This window comes from Ascidiella aspersa, chromosome 6 (genome assembly GCF_963924565.1).
Source record: "Ascidiella aspersa chromosome 6, kaAscAspe10.2, whole genome shotgun sequence".
NCBI lineage: Eukaryota > Metazoa > Chordata > Ascidiacea > Phlebobranchia > Ascidiidae > Ascidiella > Ascidiella aspersa.
The window spans coordinates 6,464,737-6,485,877 of record NC_139452.1 but is presented as its reverse complement, the minus strand read 5'-3'; the positions used below and the strand labels follow the sequence as shown (position 1 = coordinate 6,485,877).

At 36.5% G+C, this 21,141-nt stretch overlaps 3 protein-coding genes across 3 annotated transcripts; all 3 read right to left on the bottom strand.

Annotated features, from left to right (window-relative positions):
• Nucleotides 1–2,210: 2,210 nt before the first annotated feature.
• On the bottom strand, nt 2,211–10,100 carry LOC146139390 (cytochrome P450 2H2-like). Its single transcript, XM_083392187.1, has 9 exons — nt 9,772–10,100; nt 8,206–8,351; nt 7,892–8,000; nt 6,136–6,245; nt 5,571–5,692; nt 4,796–4,908; nt 3,529–3,673; nt 3,220–3,383; nt 2,211–2,990 (listed from the first exon to the last, which is right to left on the bottom strand). The coding sequence occupies exons 1-9, from the start codon at nt 10,090–10,092 to the stop codon at nt 2,676–2,678; spliced, it is 1,545 nt and encodes a 514-aa protein (XP_083248313.1). The 5' UTR covers nt 10,093–10,100; the 3' UTR covers nt 2,211–2,675.
• A 7,807-nt stretch (nt 10,101–17,907) lies between these two features.
• LOC146139389 (uncharacterized) lies at nt 17,908–19,293 on the bottom strand. Its single transcript, XM_083392954.1, has 3 exons — nt 19,059–19,293; nt 18,471–18,614; nt 17,908–18,271 (listed from the first exon to the last, which is right to left on the bottom strand). The coding sequence occupies exons 1-3, from the start codon at nt 19,224–19,226 to the stop codon at nt 18,203–18,205; spliced, it is 381 nt and encodes a 126-aa protein (XP_083249080.1). The 5' UTR covers nt 19,227–19,293; the 3' UTR covers nt 17,908–18,202.
• A 648-nt stretch (nt 19,294–19,941) lies between these two features.
• Nucleotides 19,942–20,909, bottom strand: LOC146139388 (uncharacterized). The gene is made up of 3 exons (XM_083393029.1): nt 20,704–20,909; nt 20,434–20,577; nt 19,942–20,244 (listed from the first exon to the last, which is right to left on the bottom strand). Exons 1-3 carry the CDS (start codon nt 20,869–20,871, stop codon nt 20,176–20,178), a joined length of 381 nt encoding a protein of 126 aa, XP_083249155.1. The 5' UTR covers nt 20,872–20,909; the 3' UTR covers nt 19,942–20,175.
• Between the last annotated feature and the right edge of the window lie 232 nt (nt 20,910–21,141).

The following is a 21,141-nucleotide window of genomic DNA, read 5'->3' as shown; positions in this document are numbered from 1 at the left end:
AGTATGATATTGCTTAGTCGTGCAGTGAACGAATGTCGGTGTACGCCTGTGCGATACAATAGTAAGCATTTTGCAACGTAGCTTACTACTAGCGCCTCTGGCACATGTCAAACTTCTGAAATGGCCTTTGTTAGAGTTAACGTTTGAACGCATACGTGCATTGCTTTACCACGGCTTTCGGCTGTGCTTTAAAAGCCTGTGTTGTTTTGATCACGATTTGGAGAATGACATATAAAAAATCGGTGTTAAATGTCGGAAGTGCTGCAACATTAGTTACGACTAGACGTTTTTAAAATTTTGCAACTATTATATTTAAGTACAAACGGTTGGAGACATTTCAGAGAATGTTTGGAAACTAATAAACTTTTAAAATCGCTGGATATAATAGCTTAATATTGGTGAACTTAATGTAACCTTGTGAGTTCTTAACCTCCTGGCTTGGACGTTATTGTTTGAATAACTTTGTCTTTTCGCAATCAACTCAATAACTTTATCTGTTTGCAATCAAACCCGTTGCGTCAAGTTATGTTGCTGGTTTTATTAATATATTGAGTTATTAGAGTGCCTCAAAACGCCCGAAGCACATATAACTTGTGTACAGCTTTCCTTCACTGACTAGTTGTGTTCATGTCCAACAAATTAACGCAGTATACCTGGACTATAGAGCTCAACTACAGTCACACTACCTAATTTTTAATTTCATTGCCTTGCTTATACCGTATGTCCCTTCAGCAACTACAATTGTACCTCAGCAATAGGACAGCTTAACGACAGAGTCACGCTTTTGTGAGCTCGGCGGTAAACAGGGCTGGATGCAGTCATGCATCACGAACTGCCTTAAAGGTTGTCCAGAGTTCAGCAAGTCATTTTCAGGTTTCACGAATAAATGGAGACATTAGAAGCAATGGTTGATACTGGTTGATTATTTCGATTGTGATTCTACAGCCTGTATTCCACCAATTTACGTAACTAAAATAACGTGGATATTCAGCAATCCACTTATAGGGCTGGCATATAATTCATTCACTCACAATACATTTTTGGAAAATATTTCACCACATGCTTTTCCACCTATACAGTTTCCAGTTGGCGGCCATATCAGTTTTTTGGTACATAGGGATGATGCGCATTTCGGACGCGGACTCGGGTAGTTTTAAGTGGTCTTACTCGAGTCCCGAAACCGACTCCAGCAAAACAAACCGATTCCTCGAGTCGCAATTCCCGAGTCTGACTCCGACTCTCACTCTACAAAATGCTATTTCTTCCAAATCATCTGTTTAATGCAATTTTTCGGATGTTACAGATTTTATAAGGCAAAACAGAATTTATAAGGTAGAATATTTATTTGTGTTCAATACGGCAGCATTATACAATGGCAAAAGCTAAACTAAAAAAAAACTGACCCCCTTCCTTACGCCACTGGTCATGGGAAATAAAATATATCTTGTCTAAATGTTTGAATTCACCGTGCTAGCAAGTATATATGGCAACAAATATGTATTGGTGTTTATAGTAGATGAAAAAAATGTATTAACAAAAAGAGGATGATAACTTGGTGATATTTATAATATAATACGGTTGCAAAGTATACACATTTTTTATTACACTATTAGCCATGCAAATATGAGATAGCCTAAACTAAATTTAGGCATGTTAGAAATTTTATATAATGTTACAATAAAAGAATAGTGCAACATTGTATTTTAATATTATTCAAAATCAACATTTTATTTTAACACCAAAAGTTAACGTAAATCGACAATCTGTTTATATGGCCTAATTTTAATTTTCAAGTATATTTAAAATATAAATTCCGCGATGCATAAGGCGGCTAGGAGTATTTGTAACAAAGCAAAACACAGAAAAATTCTAGACGCAATATCACCCAATACGACTATTTTGAATGGCTTTAAGCTGCGTTGGCCGAATAGTACTTTTTGTAATTTAGTTACACTTTGAACTTTCGCTTATGTCGTTTTCACATGTGGAACGATTTATTTCTGACGACGAAATCTAATGCGCGTTTGGCATCCACATAGCGAAGCAAAGAATTACACCGTGCCCTTGTAATTTAGCAACGTTCGCGTTTGAAATCCTGTATTAAAGCATGAACGGGATTGCTCCTACAACCAAAATCCTTCAACAAAAACAAATCACTCGAGGCAATTTTTTTGGGTGGCTTCAGTCGGGTTAAAATATTTCTATTTTTGTATTTTGTCCAAACAGTATAGATAGGTAGGCCTACATAGCTTGACGTGATCAGCTAACTCGACTCTCGCAAATCCTTCGATGAGTATGGTGTAGTACCTTATTGTTTTGGTATAAAGGTAGATTTGCTCGTCCGTGGACAGAAGTGCGATTTTCGAAGTCCGATATATCCCTTAAAAATAACGTAATGCAAGTAACGCACAAAGCGGTTGTTTTTTCCCTCTGTAAAACTTTCGCATCAAGTCATATCGTCTACCAGCTATATACTGCTCGGCTATACTTAAAGCCATTCAAACTTGTCGAATCGGACGGCGCCGTCATGGAATTCGAAGCACGATTCAAATGCGTTGACGTTTGACCGTTATATAAATGTGAATTGTTACTTAAATCCACGCGTTTCGTACAGAGAATAAAGCTACTAAAGCTTAGTTTGTATTATAATAGGTGAGGAACTCTATTCTACCGTCTTAGTTGCGCGGCGTCAGCCTGACCAGACATTCACGCGGGGCGGCGATAGCCGTGACCACTTCCTTGTCCAGCGGTGGTGGGTGTCCACTTGCACTCTCAACTCGAAAATTTTGCAAGATCTTAACGAAGAAGAGGAATACTTCAGCGCGCCCCATACTCTCACCTATGCAGAAGCGAGAGCCGATCGAAAAAGGGATGATCCTTTTGGATTGGACGAATTGACCGTTTTCATCCAGGTGTCTGTGTGGATCAAAGCGTCCCGGTTCAGGCCAGTCGTGTGGGTCCATGTGTACGCCTTGCAAATTCGGTATCACCTGGCAAATTAAGCAAGCCGTAACTAACCAAAGGAAAGTATAAGCGGCGGCTTGAAAGCTCGCCATGTAATATATCGGAGAGTGAGAAAGATATCTTCGGAAATTTCACTCATTATATTCAAAGCAATCTAAATTATCCGGCAAACCGATGGTGAATATACGACCAACCAATTTGTTTCAGCAATTCATTCAAGTATGAGAATTACATGGTAATACTGAACGAACATACCATCGTGCCTTTCGGTATGACATATCCTGCGAGCTTTACATCTTCCGTGGTGCAGTGATGAATGGCCATCGGTATTGTTGTGCGAAATCTCGCGCACTCCTGAATAAATGCGCAGGTAAAAGGCATTTCGGTCCGTTTTGCCATAGTTGGAATCCCGGCAGATCCTGCAGGATGATAATGGTTTATCAGTGATTTTCTCCGTAAGTAGCGAACGTGTTAACATCTTGAAATGTTGAAATGTTAACCTAGTTTAAATACAGTTTCATTTAAAAAATTAGTTTCGACTATAGTGCGTGATTAATCTCTCACCTAAAATGCTTCTAATTTCCTCGTCAATCTGTTGTTGATGTTTCGGAAAATTCATGTAAAGAACAAAAAGCCAAGAAAGTGTAGTGCTGGAGGTTTCGGTACCGGCCACAAAAAAGTCACGGCAGATTGCAGTTAGTTGTTCGCCCTGGTATATATTATAATCAATTAACCAGGGATGTGCAGTCAGGGGAGGAAGGAGAGGAAGTGCCTCTCCTGACAACATATGGGAAAGCAAAAGTTATATTAAAAAGATGGTCACACAAGAATAAGTATTATCTGCTAAAAAAGCAAAAATTGCACGTTTTAGGTGCTTTAATTTTGTGTAAATTGCTGTAGTCTTTCCGTTTCTTCAGCAAATGTTACGTTTCTATACCCGAAATGTGCTATAATTTTTTGTGCCTCTCTCCAGATCAAACAAAAAGCGTGCCGTGCCTCTCTTCAGATCACAAAAGTTACATATGCTGTATTATGAGTGCCTTTTTCTTTCGCACAATCGCCCATAAAACATGAGCTATGAGGTATGCCTCAATTTACAGTAGCTATGATTTAAGGCATGCCTCAATTGTTACGTCACAGCTATAAAACCTTTCTTCGTCCAGCAGGACTGCCCGCGTAGCAGGCTACGTGAACATTGTACAGTGACTTCTTGTAGTGCAAATGATTGTTTTTTTTTTATAAAATTTAACTATAATCGCCATGTAAGTTAGACTATGATCGATTTGAATGACTAAGGATTTGCTTACTCTATCCGGGTTATAAGGTTAGGTACCAACACCTGACAGGTTATGCTAAATTGCCCTAAATAAAATCAGCTAAGAATTCAAAAATGCGTTTTTTTGCCAGGGGGTTGTAGCGCGGCTCTACTATATTTTATGCCAGGGGGATATAGCGGGATTCCGCTATATTTTACCAGGGGTATATTGCAGGGCTAAACTTGATTTGTTAGGGACGATGCTTGTTCCGCTAAAATTTGAATGCAACTCCATTTGTTAAAGGTTGTTCGAACGTTGCGTGTTCCAGCAGCTTAGCCACAGCAAGTATTAAACGTTTTTGAGTTTATCGAATAACAAGTATTTTTGTTGTACAATTAATGACGTCCGTTGGAAATATTGCCGCGCGAACCAAAAACTATTTTATGGTTCCGGTTTTAAAATAGTTTAAGAACTCCTAATCAACAAGTATAAAATTTTTAAAGGTAATTTCACAGACTGTTTTCAAAATCTATATCAAGCCGATCGACGCTGCTTTTATTTAAATTTAACTTTACCGTGAATCCCTTTACTTCGTTTTTTTGTTTCAGAAGAAATGCATCGATGTAGTCTTCTATGTTCCCCGCATCAAACCTGCTTTTATGTTCATCTATAACTTCCTGGACTACACCTGAATATACATTTGTCACCGTTAATTAAATTCATAAAATGAGCTTGATAAAAATAAATTATGCTTGAATGGCGATATCAGGTTCAGTTAAACTTTTTGGAAGTTTGTTTTAATATGTCGTCAAGGCATGACAATTTTTGATCGTCGACAGGTGTTTTGGATTATTGTTGATGTTATAGTCTTCAATTTTTTATGCAAAACCTAACTAAGGTACAACTATGGTCTACATCAGTGTTTTTTAATCAGGTGAATGGTTCAAAAAACCTAACTAAGCTACAACTATGGGTGAATAAGGGTGAACCGTTTCTTTGTATTTAAATTTGTTGTCTAATGATTTAATTTCGTATACCTGCCCATTACGTATTCGGGTGATATTGCGGTCAGGGAGCTGACTTTGATGACCTAACGATCTTTCGCTGCTTCCTGGGAATTTACTTCCCTAACAATAAACATATCTATCTAAACATATCTATCTATCGTCAGAAGTGGATGATAGCTTGCGAGCAGGGCGGATATTTCGGGTGTTCAAACTGTTCAGTGAACAAGTGAGAATTTCCAAAAACAAATTTATTTTTTATAAGACAAGGGTTAATAAAATATGGAGATATATGCTAGGGGGGAACACAACTAACAATTTTAAAAAGCACTGGTCTAAATTATACTCATGATATGTTCCGTCTTTTGGTCGACATTTTGTTGCGTTGCACTGAAGTAAGGAAACTTGGCCAGAAAACTCCAAACAAAAATAAGGCTTTGCCTCGTCGCATGATTTGGGTCCGAGACCCTGTTGATAACAATTTAATCGCTTGAAGTGCTGCAAAACTTTGGCAAGCAACACGCGAAGTCAATTATGTTGCGATTTTTGTTTTTTTTTGGATCATTTTAATGGTTAAATGAATTTTTCGTTCTCGAAAGACAACCGCGCGTAGTGTCGCAAACATTGGTTTGAAATTCCAAAACAAACTTAGCATGATTTCGGCAGCGATGTAACCTCAATATTGCTGAGCAGTAATGCTACTATCTGGTATGGGGTGTAGACTTTAAAGAAATAATATATTGGACATCTAATTTTACATCGGAGTACGTTACAAAACTAAAAATTTATGTTAAAAGTGATTTTTATTACTTGAGAACATTTTTTGGCAATTTTATAAAGTTCGACAACTTTCCCAATCATTTTGTATGAGTTTAACAATCACTTTTCTTTATTAGAGCATTCATACTTACATTAATTTCAAGTTCTCCAAAAGCTTGTTAAACTTCGGATCGTCGTAGCCAAATCGTGCTCCTAGCATTGTTTTCCAGATGACGTTTGATGTGGCTTGACACAAGGTGTGCTTTATAACGTGTAAAAGATAAATCCGTTTATTGCCAAATAAGGGATTGCATTAACTTTACTAAAACTAAATTAATGTACAGTTGTTTGAATTAGGGCTGCGGAGTCGTAGTCGACCCGACGGAGTTGGTCTGTTTTTCTGGAGTTGGACTTTGGACTCGGGATCTGAATAAGACCGCATAAACTACCTGAGTGCCCAGTCCGAAGTGGACATGCGCAGTGTCCAAGTTGAATCGTAAAAGCGCAATAGCATAATTGTGGAAAGTTTCCAACACTGTATTTCGGGTGCATGAATTATACGACACCCATATAAATGATTTGTAAATATCCGCCTTATTTACGTAATCGGGTGAAGTAGAGGCTGATGGGAAGAGTCAAAGCAGGACTCAGGAATCGACAAATAGCATATTTGGTCGGAGTTGGGTCTCGGGGGTTTAACTCGGCTTTATTAGTTTCGCCTAGTGCAGCTGCGCAGCCCTGCTTTGAAGTGCAACTTGTAGTTGCTTCGTGGACTAATCACATACCTCAATCTACGATAACTCCGGCCCTACAAAAATTTAAGGGTCAGTTGACCCATGTTTCTTGTAGTACACTAGGATAGTCACGATTCTTTCTAAATCTAATGTAACAACTTTCTGACTAATGCGAACGATTCGCTGATAGCAAGTAGTACAGCATAATAGATGCTTTATGAAGTCACAAGAGACAAAAAACACGCCATATTATCAAATAATAAAGCATAATTAAAGACAATAGTGATGACAGATAATGTTTCAAAAATAGATTAATGTTTAAAAACATTCGCAAAGCCTAATGTTGAAAAACATAAAGACCGGAAACTGCTGTACGGAGCCCAGTTGGTCCGCGGACCCCAGTTTGCTAAGACAGACTATCCACTAAACAAACATTTTTGTGCAACAAACAGCTGCCAATGACGGAAAACGTTTTTTTTTAACTTAACCAGTTGTCTTCACTTTTTATTGAAACGACTAAAACTGAAATCAACGCAGATGACCAAACGATCGATAAGGACAGTTTTTATTATGAAAACAAAACTGCCCAACGAGGCTTTACGCACACAAAACAACGCTCGAGGCAGGATATAATATACAGCCTTAATTTATCTCCAAATGTGCATCATATCATTAAGTTTGGTTTTGTAATCACTATTACATACTATGTTCTACCAAATCGGTGTAATTTTGCTTATACGGCCTGTTATGGCCGTTGACCAAAAAATGATTGTGGGAACTTAACATGTCACTAAAAATAAATGTATTGACTTCGGCTATAGAACGCCACACTTGGCTAAGTACGTCACATATCCCAACAAGGTACTATTTTTAGCGCATCAGGTATTTTTCTTATTGTGATTAATTTTTGTTAAATTAATTTCGTTCAGCTATTCGAATTAACCCTGGCCCACTTGCATTGCGCCTGATTCTCGCTAAGTCTCATGCAAGACGAACACCTCCGGTCCAGCGACAGGCCGACCGGAGAATATTAAAAGTATATGCATATGTGTATTGTGTAGCTGTAGCTGCAGGCTATGCAGAGAGCCCAACTTCTACAGTAGTGATATATACGACTAGAATAGTTCTATTTATTATTTAAAATACATTTATGACAACTAAAAGACAGTAAAACCTTAAATTCAACTTGTTTGTTGGTATTTTGAAGTTTTTGCAAATACTGGACAAGGTTGTCCGCTTCTTCATTTATCACGCTTTGCATTTTTGCTTTTCCAAGACCCTGTCTAGAAACAGTTAAGAAAATCTTTTAAACAATATAGTTGTACAGAACAGAACAGAGTATTAGGGTTAGTCGGATTTTTGTCTTTGGAGGGCGTATGAAGATGCTAATAAATATTGTAGTTTGAACATGCATGATATTAGTAATGTTTAAAATGCAGATTTATTTTATGTATTCAAGTTCAAAATATAAGTGTAGTGGAAACTTACTCTTTCAGATATTTGAGGGCAAACTGTTTTTGCGCCTTGAAATCTTCACCGTATTTTTTGAAAACGATTCCGTTATCTTTCGATAAGTTGCAGAATAACTGGATCCAGGGGCGATCAGCGAAAAGACGCCCTTGCTGTACACACGCCTGTCAAATTTATTAGCAATTCAATCATGGTAGGAAATAAACGATACATTAATATATATGTACAAGCATTGTGATCTAGTCCTTGCGAAGTCGGTTTTTAATCAACGGCGAAGCTGAGGCCTTATCGTTGATCTGCAAAGGACTTCATAAGGGCTACATCACAGTGTTTGTATGTATCGTTCATTGATGTGGTACTATGGACCCAAAGGGAGATTGTTTATACCAGGGGTTCTTAAACTAGGGTCCATTGACCCCTTGAGGGGGGGGGGGGGGGTGAACTAGTTTCCAGTGGTCCATGAAGGCCTAATTGAAATATTAGTGTATATTTAAAAAGTAATCAAATTTTTAAAGAAAATGGTTTAATTAATGAAAAAACGTTTTTGCACCGAATATATTGAGGCTCTATTTCACTTTCACATTTTTTGGACCGAAAACAGCAGCTTTCTCGAGTCTATTTGTATAGTGACGTAAATTTGTGACGTCATCTCTTAAAATTTCTTGAAACACTGGTCCATGCGAAGCAAAATTTTTTTAAAGCGGTCCGCGGTAAAAAAAGTTTACGAACCCCTGGTTTATAACAACCTGATGCAGCAAACAATGCTGTCATGGTTGTTTCTCGACTCGCTCGTCTCTTGGCCTGTGTAGCTCAGTTTGTTGAGCGACGGTCCCGGTGTGGCCGAATGGTCGCGAGTTCGAACCTCACCGAACGATAATTGTTTTTCAAGCCTGCCTAAATTGCATTTTAGCGACTGATTCGTTTCAAGGCTTCCAGTGTATAGCATGGTAGGAAATACAATTGGTTTGCAAAGCAAGCTATTCTCAATATAGCTTGAAGAGATTATATTTTGTTTTGTCCCACTTGCCGTTTTCATTTTAATGATGTAAAACCTAATTATTTTGCAAAACCTGAAATACGTAGAAAGAACCAAAAAATTATTGCTTTGGAACAGGGTCGCCGCACTTTGAGTTGCGTGTCAAAACCAAAATCATAAAATTCTCGGCAGGCTGTAATAAATCTATCGACATTTTTCTGTTTAAAGTACATTTGTTAAGCATTCCATCGTAATACATGATGTAACAACTGTTCATCAGGACGGGCTTCAGATTATTTGTAAGGTCTAATTACATTTAGGAAATAAAGGCGAGTTTGATTTTTATTATTGTGTAAAAAAATTATTCATTGTCCAGTTTTACAATCCAAAGTCCTAATCTTTATTTACCTCATAAGTTTAATGGTGAAAATAACGGCCCAAATAGACGTTAAAAGCTACATGCTTTATTTTCAAACGTTTCGGCAAATTCTAATGCCATCATCCATCATCGAACGTTTGAAAATAAAGCATGTCGCTTCTAATGTCTATTTGGGCCGTTATTTTCACCATTAAACTTATGAACAGATCCGTATATAGTGTTTATTTACCTCGTTAACACAATCGAAGTTATTTAGAACCACAATACTTTCGTATCCCAAGCGAACCGACATTATGGGCCCATACTTTGCGCTCCACTTCTTAAAATCTCTACCAGGCTGGTCAGACATAAAGGGAACGACGCCCAAGAAAGGAACTCCTTTTGGCCCAGGAGGAAATTTAGGGTGCGGCGTCCTTCGCCAGTTAATGCAGATAAGCATTCCGATAATACACAACCAGGTATAGGCGTTAAAACTCAACAAAACCGCAGTTGCGTTATAAATGGTCTCTTGCCATTCCATTTTTATTAAAGTATACAGTATTGTTTTCATTTAAGACCTTAACCTGTATTGCACAAAATATATGATTTACGTTGTAACAGGAAGCAACTTTAAAACAGCAAATAAGTTTGGATAGAAGGTACGAGTTGTAAATTACTCAATTGAAGCGATACATGTTTTATCAATAAACATTTAACATCGATGAAATACTATGCCAATATAAAGATAAACTCTATAAATATAAACAACCGCAATTTATACTGGCCAACATATTATATACGATAAGATGCTTCGCGCGCAAAATATAGAAACTGTTAATAATTTTACAGCCAATGCATATATAGTAAGGTGCACTAAGACCCGAATATTATCGTGTTTTCTTTAAGACATGAGGCAATATAAGCATGGGTTAATGCTATAATAGTGAACCTTTATAAGGAATCAAAATAATGGTTTACTTTTGATGTTAAGAGAGAGCGATAAGTTTCTTTCTGATTCAAAAAGCAATTTGTTAAAGGAAATTAATAACATAATTTATATAAAAGTTACGTGTTAGTAGGTAAAACCGTAATAGAACCAATAGCGATGATCACCCGGCAGCTGCCAGACCAATACATATTAAAAAAATACATTGACGACCGACTACGACAACAGTGTATAAAAACATGTTTTGAAACAATATGAAAAAATAAATTTGTTTATATGTGGCTAAACATAAGTTCAAGCCCCAAATAAGGGGATCTTCAGTATCCTTGTTGAAATTAATCTTCAAATCGATCAATCAGAATACTTTGTTGTTTACCAACCGTATTTATGCAGATTTTTTTATGAGAATTTGTTGGCCAAATTTTTTTCATCATTTTTTTATAAATTAAAAAAAATTAAAATGTGTCGCAAACTTAAAATATTCGAGGCCCTTTTTAAACGGAAATTTCCTTGATTTTTACAACATGGCGTCCTTTATTGATTTAAACAAGTTGTAGTTTGCTTAATTTCACTTCAAAGTATTTTAATGTAACATTAAGATTTTAGCGTTACCGCGCCAGTGCGAATTTGAGTTATTCTAATTCTTAATGTGTTTGGTGCATTTTTAGAAGATGCTGAACTACTTTGCGGTACTATTGGATTGTATTTTCGAGGACTGAATAAAAAACATTCTTATATACGAACTGACTCAAGCAGAACAGAAATCCGTTTTTTTAAACGTGCACTTTCGTATTTAATTTCTTGCTAAATCTACATTTGCCGGCCAATTGAATGATAGTTTTAAATTAGAATTATTGTGAATGTACTTAAAACCTATCCCAATCTTTGATCGATGTCTTGTATCGTTGTGCAAAAATGTGGCAGTTTAGTCATGAAACGCAACGCTTTCGGAACAAAAGTCGGACTCTAAAGAACTGCGTCATACACCGAAAATGATTTTAAATCGACTATATATAGGTATTTCTGATTAAACACTTAAATTCTAAATGAGATAAATGCTACTTTAAACAAAATGCTGTAAATTCGATTTTATTTTTGGATGCTGTGAATTCGAGTTTCTCATTTCTTGTATTTGTTTTATTCACCCATATATAACGATCTTCAGGATTCAAAGCGCAAGTTGTAAGATATTATTCTTTAATATTCGGGCCTACCCCTTAAATTTAAAAAGCCTTGCATATAACCCTCTGCAGATTGGTTTATCATCGTCTCTCATTTGCCAAACTTGAAGTTCTTCCACTCGGAGCTAAAATTAGCAAAGACGAATGTCACTTAAAACGTATCTTGCTAACAGTGGCTAGGTAGATGCTCTTTAGCTTTTATTTAAATCAAAGGTCGTTAAACAGTGCGTGGAAACAGTCTGTGCGTCGATTTCAGTTGCCAGGGGCGTCGCGCAGTAATTCCGTTTCGTACCTGAACTTAATTGCTGTAATTAAATGCTTAAAGACAATGTTGTACCCTAACATGCGCCTTCGGCATTATTGCTTCTAAAAACAACTGCAGCTATTTAAATTAGTTAGATAAAATTGGTGAAATTCCTTAGTGCGTGGCGAGTCCAACAATTTTTTTTTTTTTTTGTTTTCAAACGAGTAAGATTTTTATTAATACATTTTTTAAACATTATGGGGATGCGGCGTTTCACGGTCGAGCGAGAGGAAAATATATCCTTCGACAAGCCCATACAAAATATCCTATTTCTCGTGGTTACAGTAAAGTTCACGTTCGACTGAGCTCAGCTGCTACACCAGTGCTTGTCAACCTTTTTTGAAACAGTACACACTTTTACGTTTACTACAGAACTTGTACACCCCAGAGTACGAAATGCAGTAAAGTATCTCACAATAACAAATATCAAGAGAAATATTTTGGTTACCAGTCATTGTGGTGATAAACCTTTTATTTATTATGATACCTAATCATAGGCGTACATTGTTATGTGGTATTTTGCACACCCAAGTACACCCCATCAATGTGGTACATCCTTAATGATTCTGGTACACCCGGGGGTGTACAATACCTGAATGAAAGCACTATGCTACATAACAACCTCATTCAAGCATAGCTTTATGCAAACAACGTCTAGCCTAGCTGATTTAAAGTAACACTTAACCTCGCCTTTAGGTCAGAATTTTTTTAAGTCAAAATCGAATAAAAATGCACATAAATCCTTCACAAAATTAAAAGAAAACTATAGTCGGCTTTTTGAAATTGTCTTCATTTTTTTTAAACCCGAAAAAATAACTGATTTGTGTTGGAAATCATGTGGTTGAAGACGCTAATGCAGTATTTTAAACAACAATCAGCCATTTAAATCAACGTATTTCTAACCTGGTCAAAATTTTGTTAAAATAAATTATTTTTAGGTAAAGTTGCGAAAATTTTAATTTTTCAGGTGAAAATTTCTTATTTTTTAAGTAAAAAAATAATCGCCCTACAGATAGTGTTTAAAACATAGACATAGACTAATGTTTAAAACATTCGCCACAGCCTAATGTTGAAAAAACTTCAAGACTAATCTTCTTGCGGACCCTGTAAAACTGATGTACGGACCCAGTTGGTCCGCGGACCCCAGTTTGGGAACCGCTGGTTTAGATAAATTTCGAATATAAATAATAAAGAAAAACAAAACGTATTCTACAGCAAACTACATTCGGTATATTTAAACTGAGTGTTTAGCACATCGAAAAAATTTATGCTGTCATAGTTAAAAGTACGAAACTCAATAAACCTAAATTGAATCAACATACAAGCGAGTTAGGGCTGACAACTATCAAGTTTGTCCTCAATAGAAAAGTTCCTCATTTCATTCACTGCATAAGCGAACAAAGAATCCGATCGTCGACCAAGCGCTAAACATATTCGTCAAGCGAAACATCGGGTTCTTTTTTGTCACAGTGAAGTTCACGTTCGGCTGTGCTTGGCTGCGTTTCGTGCAATCTCCACTTGTGAGATAGCGGCAAAGTGGTTTAGTTCTTTCAAAACAAGAAGACAGGCCCAACCCGTTTAGTAGGTTCTGTTTCGTTTGACTTGTTCATTACCGGGTCTGACATCAACCAGGTTTTGTCGTTAAATCTGTTAGTGCTCAACGAAATGTCCGTTACCACAAAATGTTGTGGCAATATTTTCAAAGACTACATTCCTTTATAATGGTCCATTATGTTTTAGCAACGCAAGCGAAACGTTTTGCCGGTTTTGCGTAATGATTTTTTTCAGTTGGAAATCACAATTTTGATTCTTCATAATCCTTGCGAATACGGTTTTCATGGTAGTGTAGCAATACACAAACGTTGTTGTGTAATCGCTTGCGCGTCGAAGCTTGCGATTCCCGTTAAGCGTAATTCATTTTGTTCTGCATGTCAAACGTTTCTTCACGTATTTTTTTAGAGGGTGTTGGGGTTGGCAAATTGCTAACACCCCCTTTGGTTTGGGCTCATCATTGCCCTTGGTTTGGCTTTGTTTTGGCGATGCCATGTTCCCCTGTTAGCCTGCGTTGGAGGTCCCTATAGAATCATATCAACTGCAGTTTGTACGCGACTACAAACATAAATCAGATTACGACACGCGGTGGTTTTCATTGCCGCCTTGCTCGGTCAGGCATCAGTTTTACCACAATGAGGCCAACCAAAGAGCATTTCAGCCCGCAACAGCGCAGTAGAAACTCCCCCAGACTTAGCTGCGGTTTTTAGGTCGAGCGGTTGTACGCCCGACTGTGACATAGCGGATGAACGACGCTGATGACGTGCATTTTTACTTTGAAGATGTTTTTTCCTAAACTCCAATGACTGCAACTGTAAAGCGGTAGTCTGCGACTTGGCATATTATGCTTATAAAATTTTTACTTAAAAAATTTTTTTGTTAAAACATATTTTATTTAAACAAATTCATTTTCCACAAAACATTTTCACATAATATGAAACATAATATGCTGAGATTACATATGAAAAAATGATTTTATATTTGAAAATCATTTTCCACTTATTGCCTTACATACATATTCGAGTGCGCGTTACATAAACATCACAATACAATGCACGCGTCACCGTACATTGCACTAGCATGTATAGAAGTCTGTAAAGTAGTGGGAGATGATGTTCTCCTTGCACGGCCGCCAGCTCAGCTCGTAGACGCGCTGTTGCAGAGATTATTAACTTGATCGCGACTTGCGCTCTCTGCTTGATCTTCGGGCTACGGTTTTCAGGTGCTCAGCCCACAAGCACCGCGCGGAAAGTGCTCAGCCGGGAGTTGAGCCCCGGATCTGAGGATTGCTGGTCAGTGGCGCTAACCACTTCGCCATCGCGCCCGCTATTTATTGCCTTAATTAAACATTTAAACCAGAATGAGCAAGTTTGTTACAAAGGGCCGCATGAGATACAAGGTTGAATTTTGTAAATCTTACAGAATGCGCAACCATTCCCTTAAAACAAGCTAAATCATACTAAGGCTACAAGGTTATACAATGTTAGTTTTAGTGTAGAATCCATAACATACCGTAGCCGGTACATACCGTGGTACGTGTTTTTCAGAGTGAAGTGATCAATTTCAAAGAATTGATTATATTGTGGTTTGCCTAATGCATTAATGATAAAAATAAAAATACACACGTCTAAAGACAGTCTGTATAACCGGTGTCTTTTTATCCATATCCTTTTCAGGAAATATTGCTGCCGCTAGGTAGGAGTACAGAGCTAAAATTATTGACGTCATAATTTGTTTGCAATTTCTACCCCCAGCTGAAGTCCCCTTGGTAAATAGACATATAAATCCTTAAAACGTCATCTAAATATAGACCTCCACCGTGTCTGGATATTTAACGTCACTACGAATAATATTTTTACTATAAAACTCGGACAAAAAACGGTCTAAAACAAACCCCCCCAAAAAAGCAAAAACAGATATGGGCCGAAAATATCCCCACTTAACTTATGGTTTAGATGCGAAAGGGTTTCAAATATGGCGTAGTATTTCGGGAATAACTGAAATATATATTTAATAAATAGAATTTACGTAGATATTGCGTAATGCCATGTTATTAAACTTTTGGCCAGCTAACATGTTTAAAACACAAATATAAACATTCTTTTAAAATGGTTTAACGCCTATCGTTTGCTATTTACTTTTGCCAGCTTTTACTCAGTAAATTTTTACCATGTCTTAGCAATTACTGTTAAAACAGACTTTAAATTTGTTGCTTCGAGCAATATGCAAAATTCTTTTATGTGCCTAATACGCCACCTTTCAAATCGAAATTCTTTTCGCAATTTAAACGAAATAAACGCATTGTTCAAAAGAATTATTTTTGTATGACGCCATATTATGACGTAGCTTTGTAACGTCGTCGCTAAAAATGCATTCAAGTTTAGCATTTTGCTTGCTGCGGTCCTTTTACAATTTTAGTTTGTTTAGGCCTGGTGTTGATATTTTTGTTTGTAGCAACAAGCACTACAGGTGCTAACAGAGAGATGTACACTGCCTCCAGATTTTGCATTTAAATTTGCGGAGATAAAATATGTTGTGTTATACGAGGAATGAGTTTTTTTATTAAGAGAAGCTTCTCTCTAAAAGGCAAGTCGCACGCGTGGCTTATTTCCCCAGTGACAATAAAACACTCAGCTTGGTGCCAAGTGGCTTCGTCGCTTCGCGAGTTGATCAAAGCTAGCAAATATGGATGTATTGAAGTTTTTCAACCGCTAGAGAGGAGAAGATATCTACAGCGAACTAAAACGATGACGTCACATGATTTTTGTCCCCCAAGCAAAGGCCCCTGGGGGTGCAGCCTCATAAACCTCTACAGAGCACCTACATACCACTCTACGTCATGTCTGAAAAATTGTAAGTCTACGATGTACACTTTTTCTATAAAGCTTCGGACAAAAATCGGTCTGAAACATGCCATAGCAAACCATAGCAAACCATAACAAACCATAGCAAACCATAGCAAACCATAGCAAACCATAGCACACCATAGCAAACCAAAAAAGAATGTGAGGAAAAACAAGATATGTCCCCAAAATAAATTTACGGACCATATAACTCATAGTTAAAAACATGAGTAAGAACAGGATCAGACGTTTTGTTTAAAAGAAAAATGTATTTCGGAACTGATGAAGCCACTTGGCGAAATATATTTTTCTTTGTAAACAAAACGCCTGCTGCTGTTTTTGCTCATGTTTTTAACTATGAGTTTTACTTGTCAGGTGGGATACTTACGGCTGATAAAGTGCGTACGTTGTGACAGGTTTATAGCAAGTTTTGGAATTCGTAGTTTGGTTCGACTGTAATAAGTCCGATAGAAAAGCGAAACCCGAGTGTATTTTTTGTTCCAATGCGATGTGTATTAATTACGTTCGAACGACAAAAACAGCTTATCTAATACAACAGCATTTTAGCATCGTATCGAGGTGCAAAACAAAGTAAGACTTGTTTTAGCAATGTAAATGATTTGTTTAAACTTTCAAGTATCAAAATTGTCCTATGTGGAAAAGAATTCAAATTACGTTTATGTTGATATACTACACACAAAAAACTAATCAAGCCAATAACATTTTACGTCACACAGATATTTGCTAAGGTGTTTTAGTTTGGCTAGACCAGCGGTTCTCAACCAGTGGGCCATGGCTCACTGGTGGGCCATAAGAACATTTAAGGTGGGCCATAGACCAATTTAAAAGCTAGATTTATTGAAGAATTTAGGTTCATTAGTGTCACTATACTAAATTTTACAGGAATAATGGCTTGGGCACGAATTGAAAAAGAATGTCAGCGTGACAGAAACTTATTGATATATGGTCCGCTATTTTTGCTCTAAACCTTTTTTATAGTTTGTTCTTTCAAAAAAATTTACTGGGCCACAGAATTTGTGTTCAACGAAAATGGGCCACGAAAGAAGAAAGGTTGAGAATCACTGGGCTAGACACTTTCAGTAATTCTTTTTAATAAACAACGCGACGTCAGCATCACAGATCTCAAGAAAATGGGTATTTCCCCCCTTTTTTAAAGGCATTTTTGAAGGCTTTGTGGTAAATCTAAAGTTAGTTTTTTTCTTTCACATTCTTCTGTTTTAGTAAAACAGGACCAACTTTTCATGCAAAACTAACTTTAATACCTGACGAAATTGTTTCCGTGGACAACTTTCTAAATCGGTACTGAAAATAAATTACTTAAAAAAAACTAAGTTCAATTGTACAATTTCACACTACTAAATGTGTTCAACTTGCTGACCTCCACCTACAAGCGGTCATCCTCTAACCTCGAGGATAACATATATTTTCAAATAAATACAACAAACAATGGTATAAAGCCTCCTCACATTACGTGATTCCATTTTCCATTTTTGAAACAGTACATATTTTATCAGATAATAAAAACTTGGTAGCATAACAGAAGATTATTTCTTTTTTGCCAGGCAGATGTCGACACAAATAATGCGCATTATTTATCATTGGTTGGACAAGCAATGTAGGCGATCGGTTTGGTTTACAATTATCATTATTAAATAGTTTTGTTTTCATACAATCAAATGTTGGAAATATTGGATAAAAAGCATAACAATGATCGGCAAAGGGTGGTCAAATCAGTGCTCTATTAGTTTGTTAGAAGTTTAAGTAAAATGACACGGGCGTTTATAAAGCAGGGCGCCAATTCTTTGAAACCTTTCAATTTTCAGCAACTGCAGCATTTACATCGGTGGTATTGAATCGAAATCGTTGCATGGATCTGTCAAACAGCAAAAAATGCAGACACGAACCTGAAACAAGAATGTTTTTTTAGGTTAAATATGAATCAAGACGATTTGATGATCTTTGGAGTTGCATATCTTAGGCGGGATGTTTTCGTTGCAAAGTTGTATTAATCGTGCCTTTAGTTCAATAATAGTTTTTAAATGTTATGAAGCCGCGAGCAAATGTGTTAAAACCACTACAAACATTGAACAAAGCTATATTTACCCGTTTTGCAAAAGCATCATCGGAGTAGCATCTGATCGGTTTGCTTTCAGCTTCATTATAACAAGCCTTTGTTTGTTTGCCGCTGCGATAAATGATGGTCTTGTCACCGTTTATTTCGAATCTTGTCTGACAAGCGTGGTCGTTCTACAAAATATAGTACATAGACAAAATTGGACGTTTATTCAGTTATTTATTTAACTGTTTATATATTAGGAAAATAGTTTGTGTCAAATTAAGTGTACATTTTTCAAAAAAATCCCTATACCTGTAAAATCTTAATTTGGGCGTTTGTGAGGTATTTGGCTCACTGTTTTAATATTATAAACATAGAAGAGTTGGTTGTATATCAGTGTATTTTTTTAAGAAAGAATGTCTACGTGTAAAATCTTTCTACAACTTTACTTTTCTTTTTAAACTCGGTTGGCAAGATGACACGAATATTAAATTCCGTATATTCTAACAATATATATGTTGAAATGTCGAGGTATATATTTACTGGAATCAAATAAAACGTTCATAAGCTTGTAGTCTTCTCTTTATTCAAAGAGGACATATTGCAGCTATATTATTTTTACTTGAATTTCCTACCTCTGCTGTTCCAAGTCCACCGACATATCCAACTGTTAGGTTCCATCCGTCGCTTCCAGCTTTGCCGATTATGCAGTAGTTATGTGGATGATTCAAACCCCTTTTATTGCGAACCATTGCTTGTCCCAAACCAAAGGCAACAAAGCAAATAAATATGCAAATTTTCATTACTTATTTCACGTGTTGTATCTGATAACGCCTGTAACTTCGGCTGTATAGAGTCTAATGATCAACGTTTACTTGTATCTAGCACATGTATGTACATTACGTGTTTGATTCTATGGTTATTCGCCTTAGGCAGCTTAATTCATGGAAAGCTTAACACGTTAAATGAAAATGATTGTGGCCCGTTGCTGTTTTGTATAAACAGAAGAAGTTATTTACATACAAGTCTGGCATACTTATTGTTCAATCAAAATCTATCACTTCCCATTATTTGTTTTTGTCTTTTCTAAGGTGTGGACAAAAATCTGCTTGCAATGTTTGGTTTTGCTTCAATGTTTGCGATAAAATAATTTTGATGCTACAGTCTGCTGCAGTGTTTTTCGTGCACAATATTTGACACAAATCTTGCAAAAAAATAAGATGCTACGTATTTTAAATTAAAACACAATGTGCACTAAGCATTCTTCAGATTTCGACTGAAAATCAGAAGTATTTTCGATTTCAGTCAGTAATGATTGTTTTAAATCTGTATTTCCCTGCAAACGTTGTTTAATGTTTCTTTATAGCAGTGGTTCCTTAACCTTTTCTTGCTGCACCTCTTTTAAATCAACAACCAGTTTTCGCACCCCTTTCTAGAATTGCTTAAATAGCAAAACCATTATAAATTTATTTTTTTACAAGTTACTGATAACACAATAACACAATGCCAAAATGTGAGAAAGTTTTCCATTTAATTCAACAAAGAAATAAATTACAGTAATATATTTTCTGTGTCTGATTGAGATTCCCAACACCCCTTGAAACTCTTCTCGCACCTCTGGCTAGGAAACCCTGCTTTAGAGGGTCAAGAAAGATTGTCTTTTCTGAAAATCTTCCATGGCAAATATACAGACGTTTATAAAGCAAGGCGTCAATTCTTTGAAATCTTTCAGTTTTACAGCAACTGCAGCATTTACATCGGTGGTATTGAATCGAAATCGTTGCATTGATCTGTCAAACAGCAAAAAATGCAGACACGAACCTGAAACAATATTTTTTTTAAAGTTAAATCTGAATCACATTGATTTGATGATCTTTCATCTGACATGTCGTAAGCAGGATATTTTGGTTGCGAAGTTGTTCAGATAGCATGTATCAATTATGCCTTTAACTCAATTACAGCTTGTAAATATTATGTAAAAATACAAATATTTAACAAATCTTTATTTACCTTTTTTGTAAAAGCATCATCGGAATAGCATCTGATCGGGTTGCTTTTAGCTTCATTGTAACAAGCCTTTGTTCGTTTGCCGCTGCGATAAATAATAGTCTTGTCACCGTTTATTTCGAATCTTGTCTGACAAGCCTTGTCGTTCTAGAAAATATAAACAAAATCTAAACAAAATTTAACCTTTATTGAGTTATTTGGTTCGCTGTTTTGACATTATAAAAAGAGTTGGTGTCAAATCTTGCAGCCAATCTTTCTACTTAAATTTCCTACCTCTGCGGTTCCAAGTCCACCGACATATCCAACTGTTAGGTTCCATCCGTCGCTTCCAGCTTTGCCGATTATGCAGTAGTTATGTGGATGATGAAAACCCCTTTTATTGCGAATCATTGCTTGTCCCAAACCAAAGGCAATCAACCAAGCAAATATTGAAATGTGCATAATTTGTTCCAGGTGTGTTATCTGAAAACGTCTGTAACTTCGGCTGTATAGAGTCTAATGATCAACGTTTACTTGTATCCCACACGAGAGTTCATTACGTGTTTGATTCTATTCTTATTTGCCTTAGGCAACTTACTTCGAGGAAAGCTTTACACGGTAAATGAAAACAGAGCAAATCAACAGATAATAATTGTTGTGGCCCGTTGCTGTTTTGTATAAACAGAAGAACATACAAGTCTGGCATATTTATTGTTCAATCAAAATTGATCA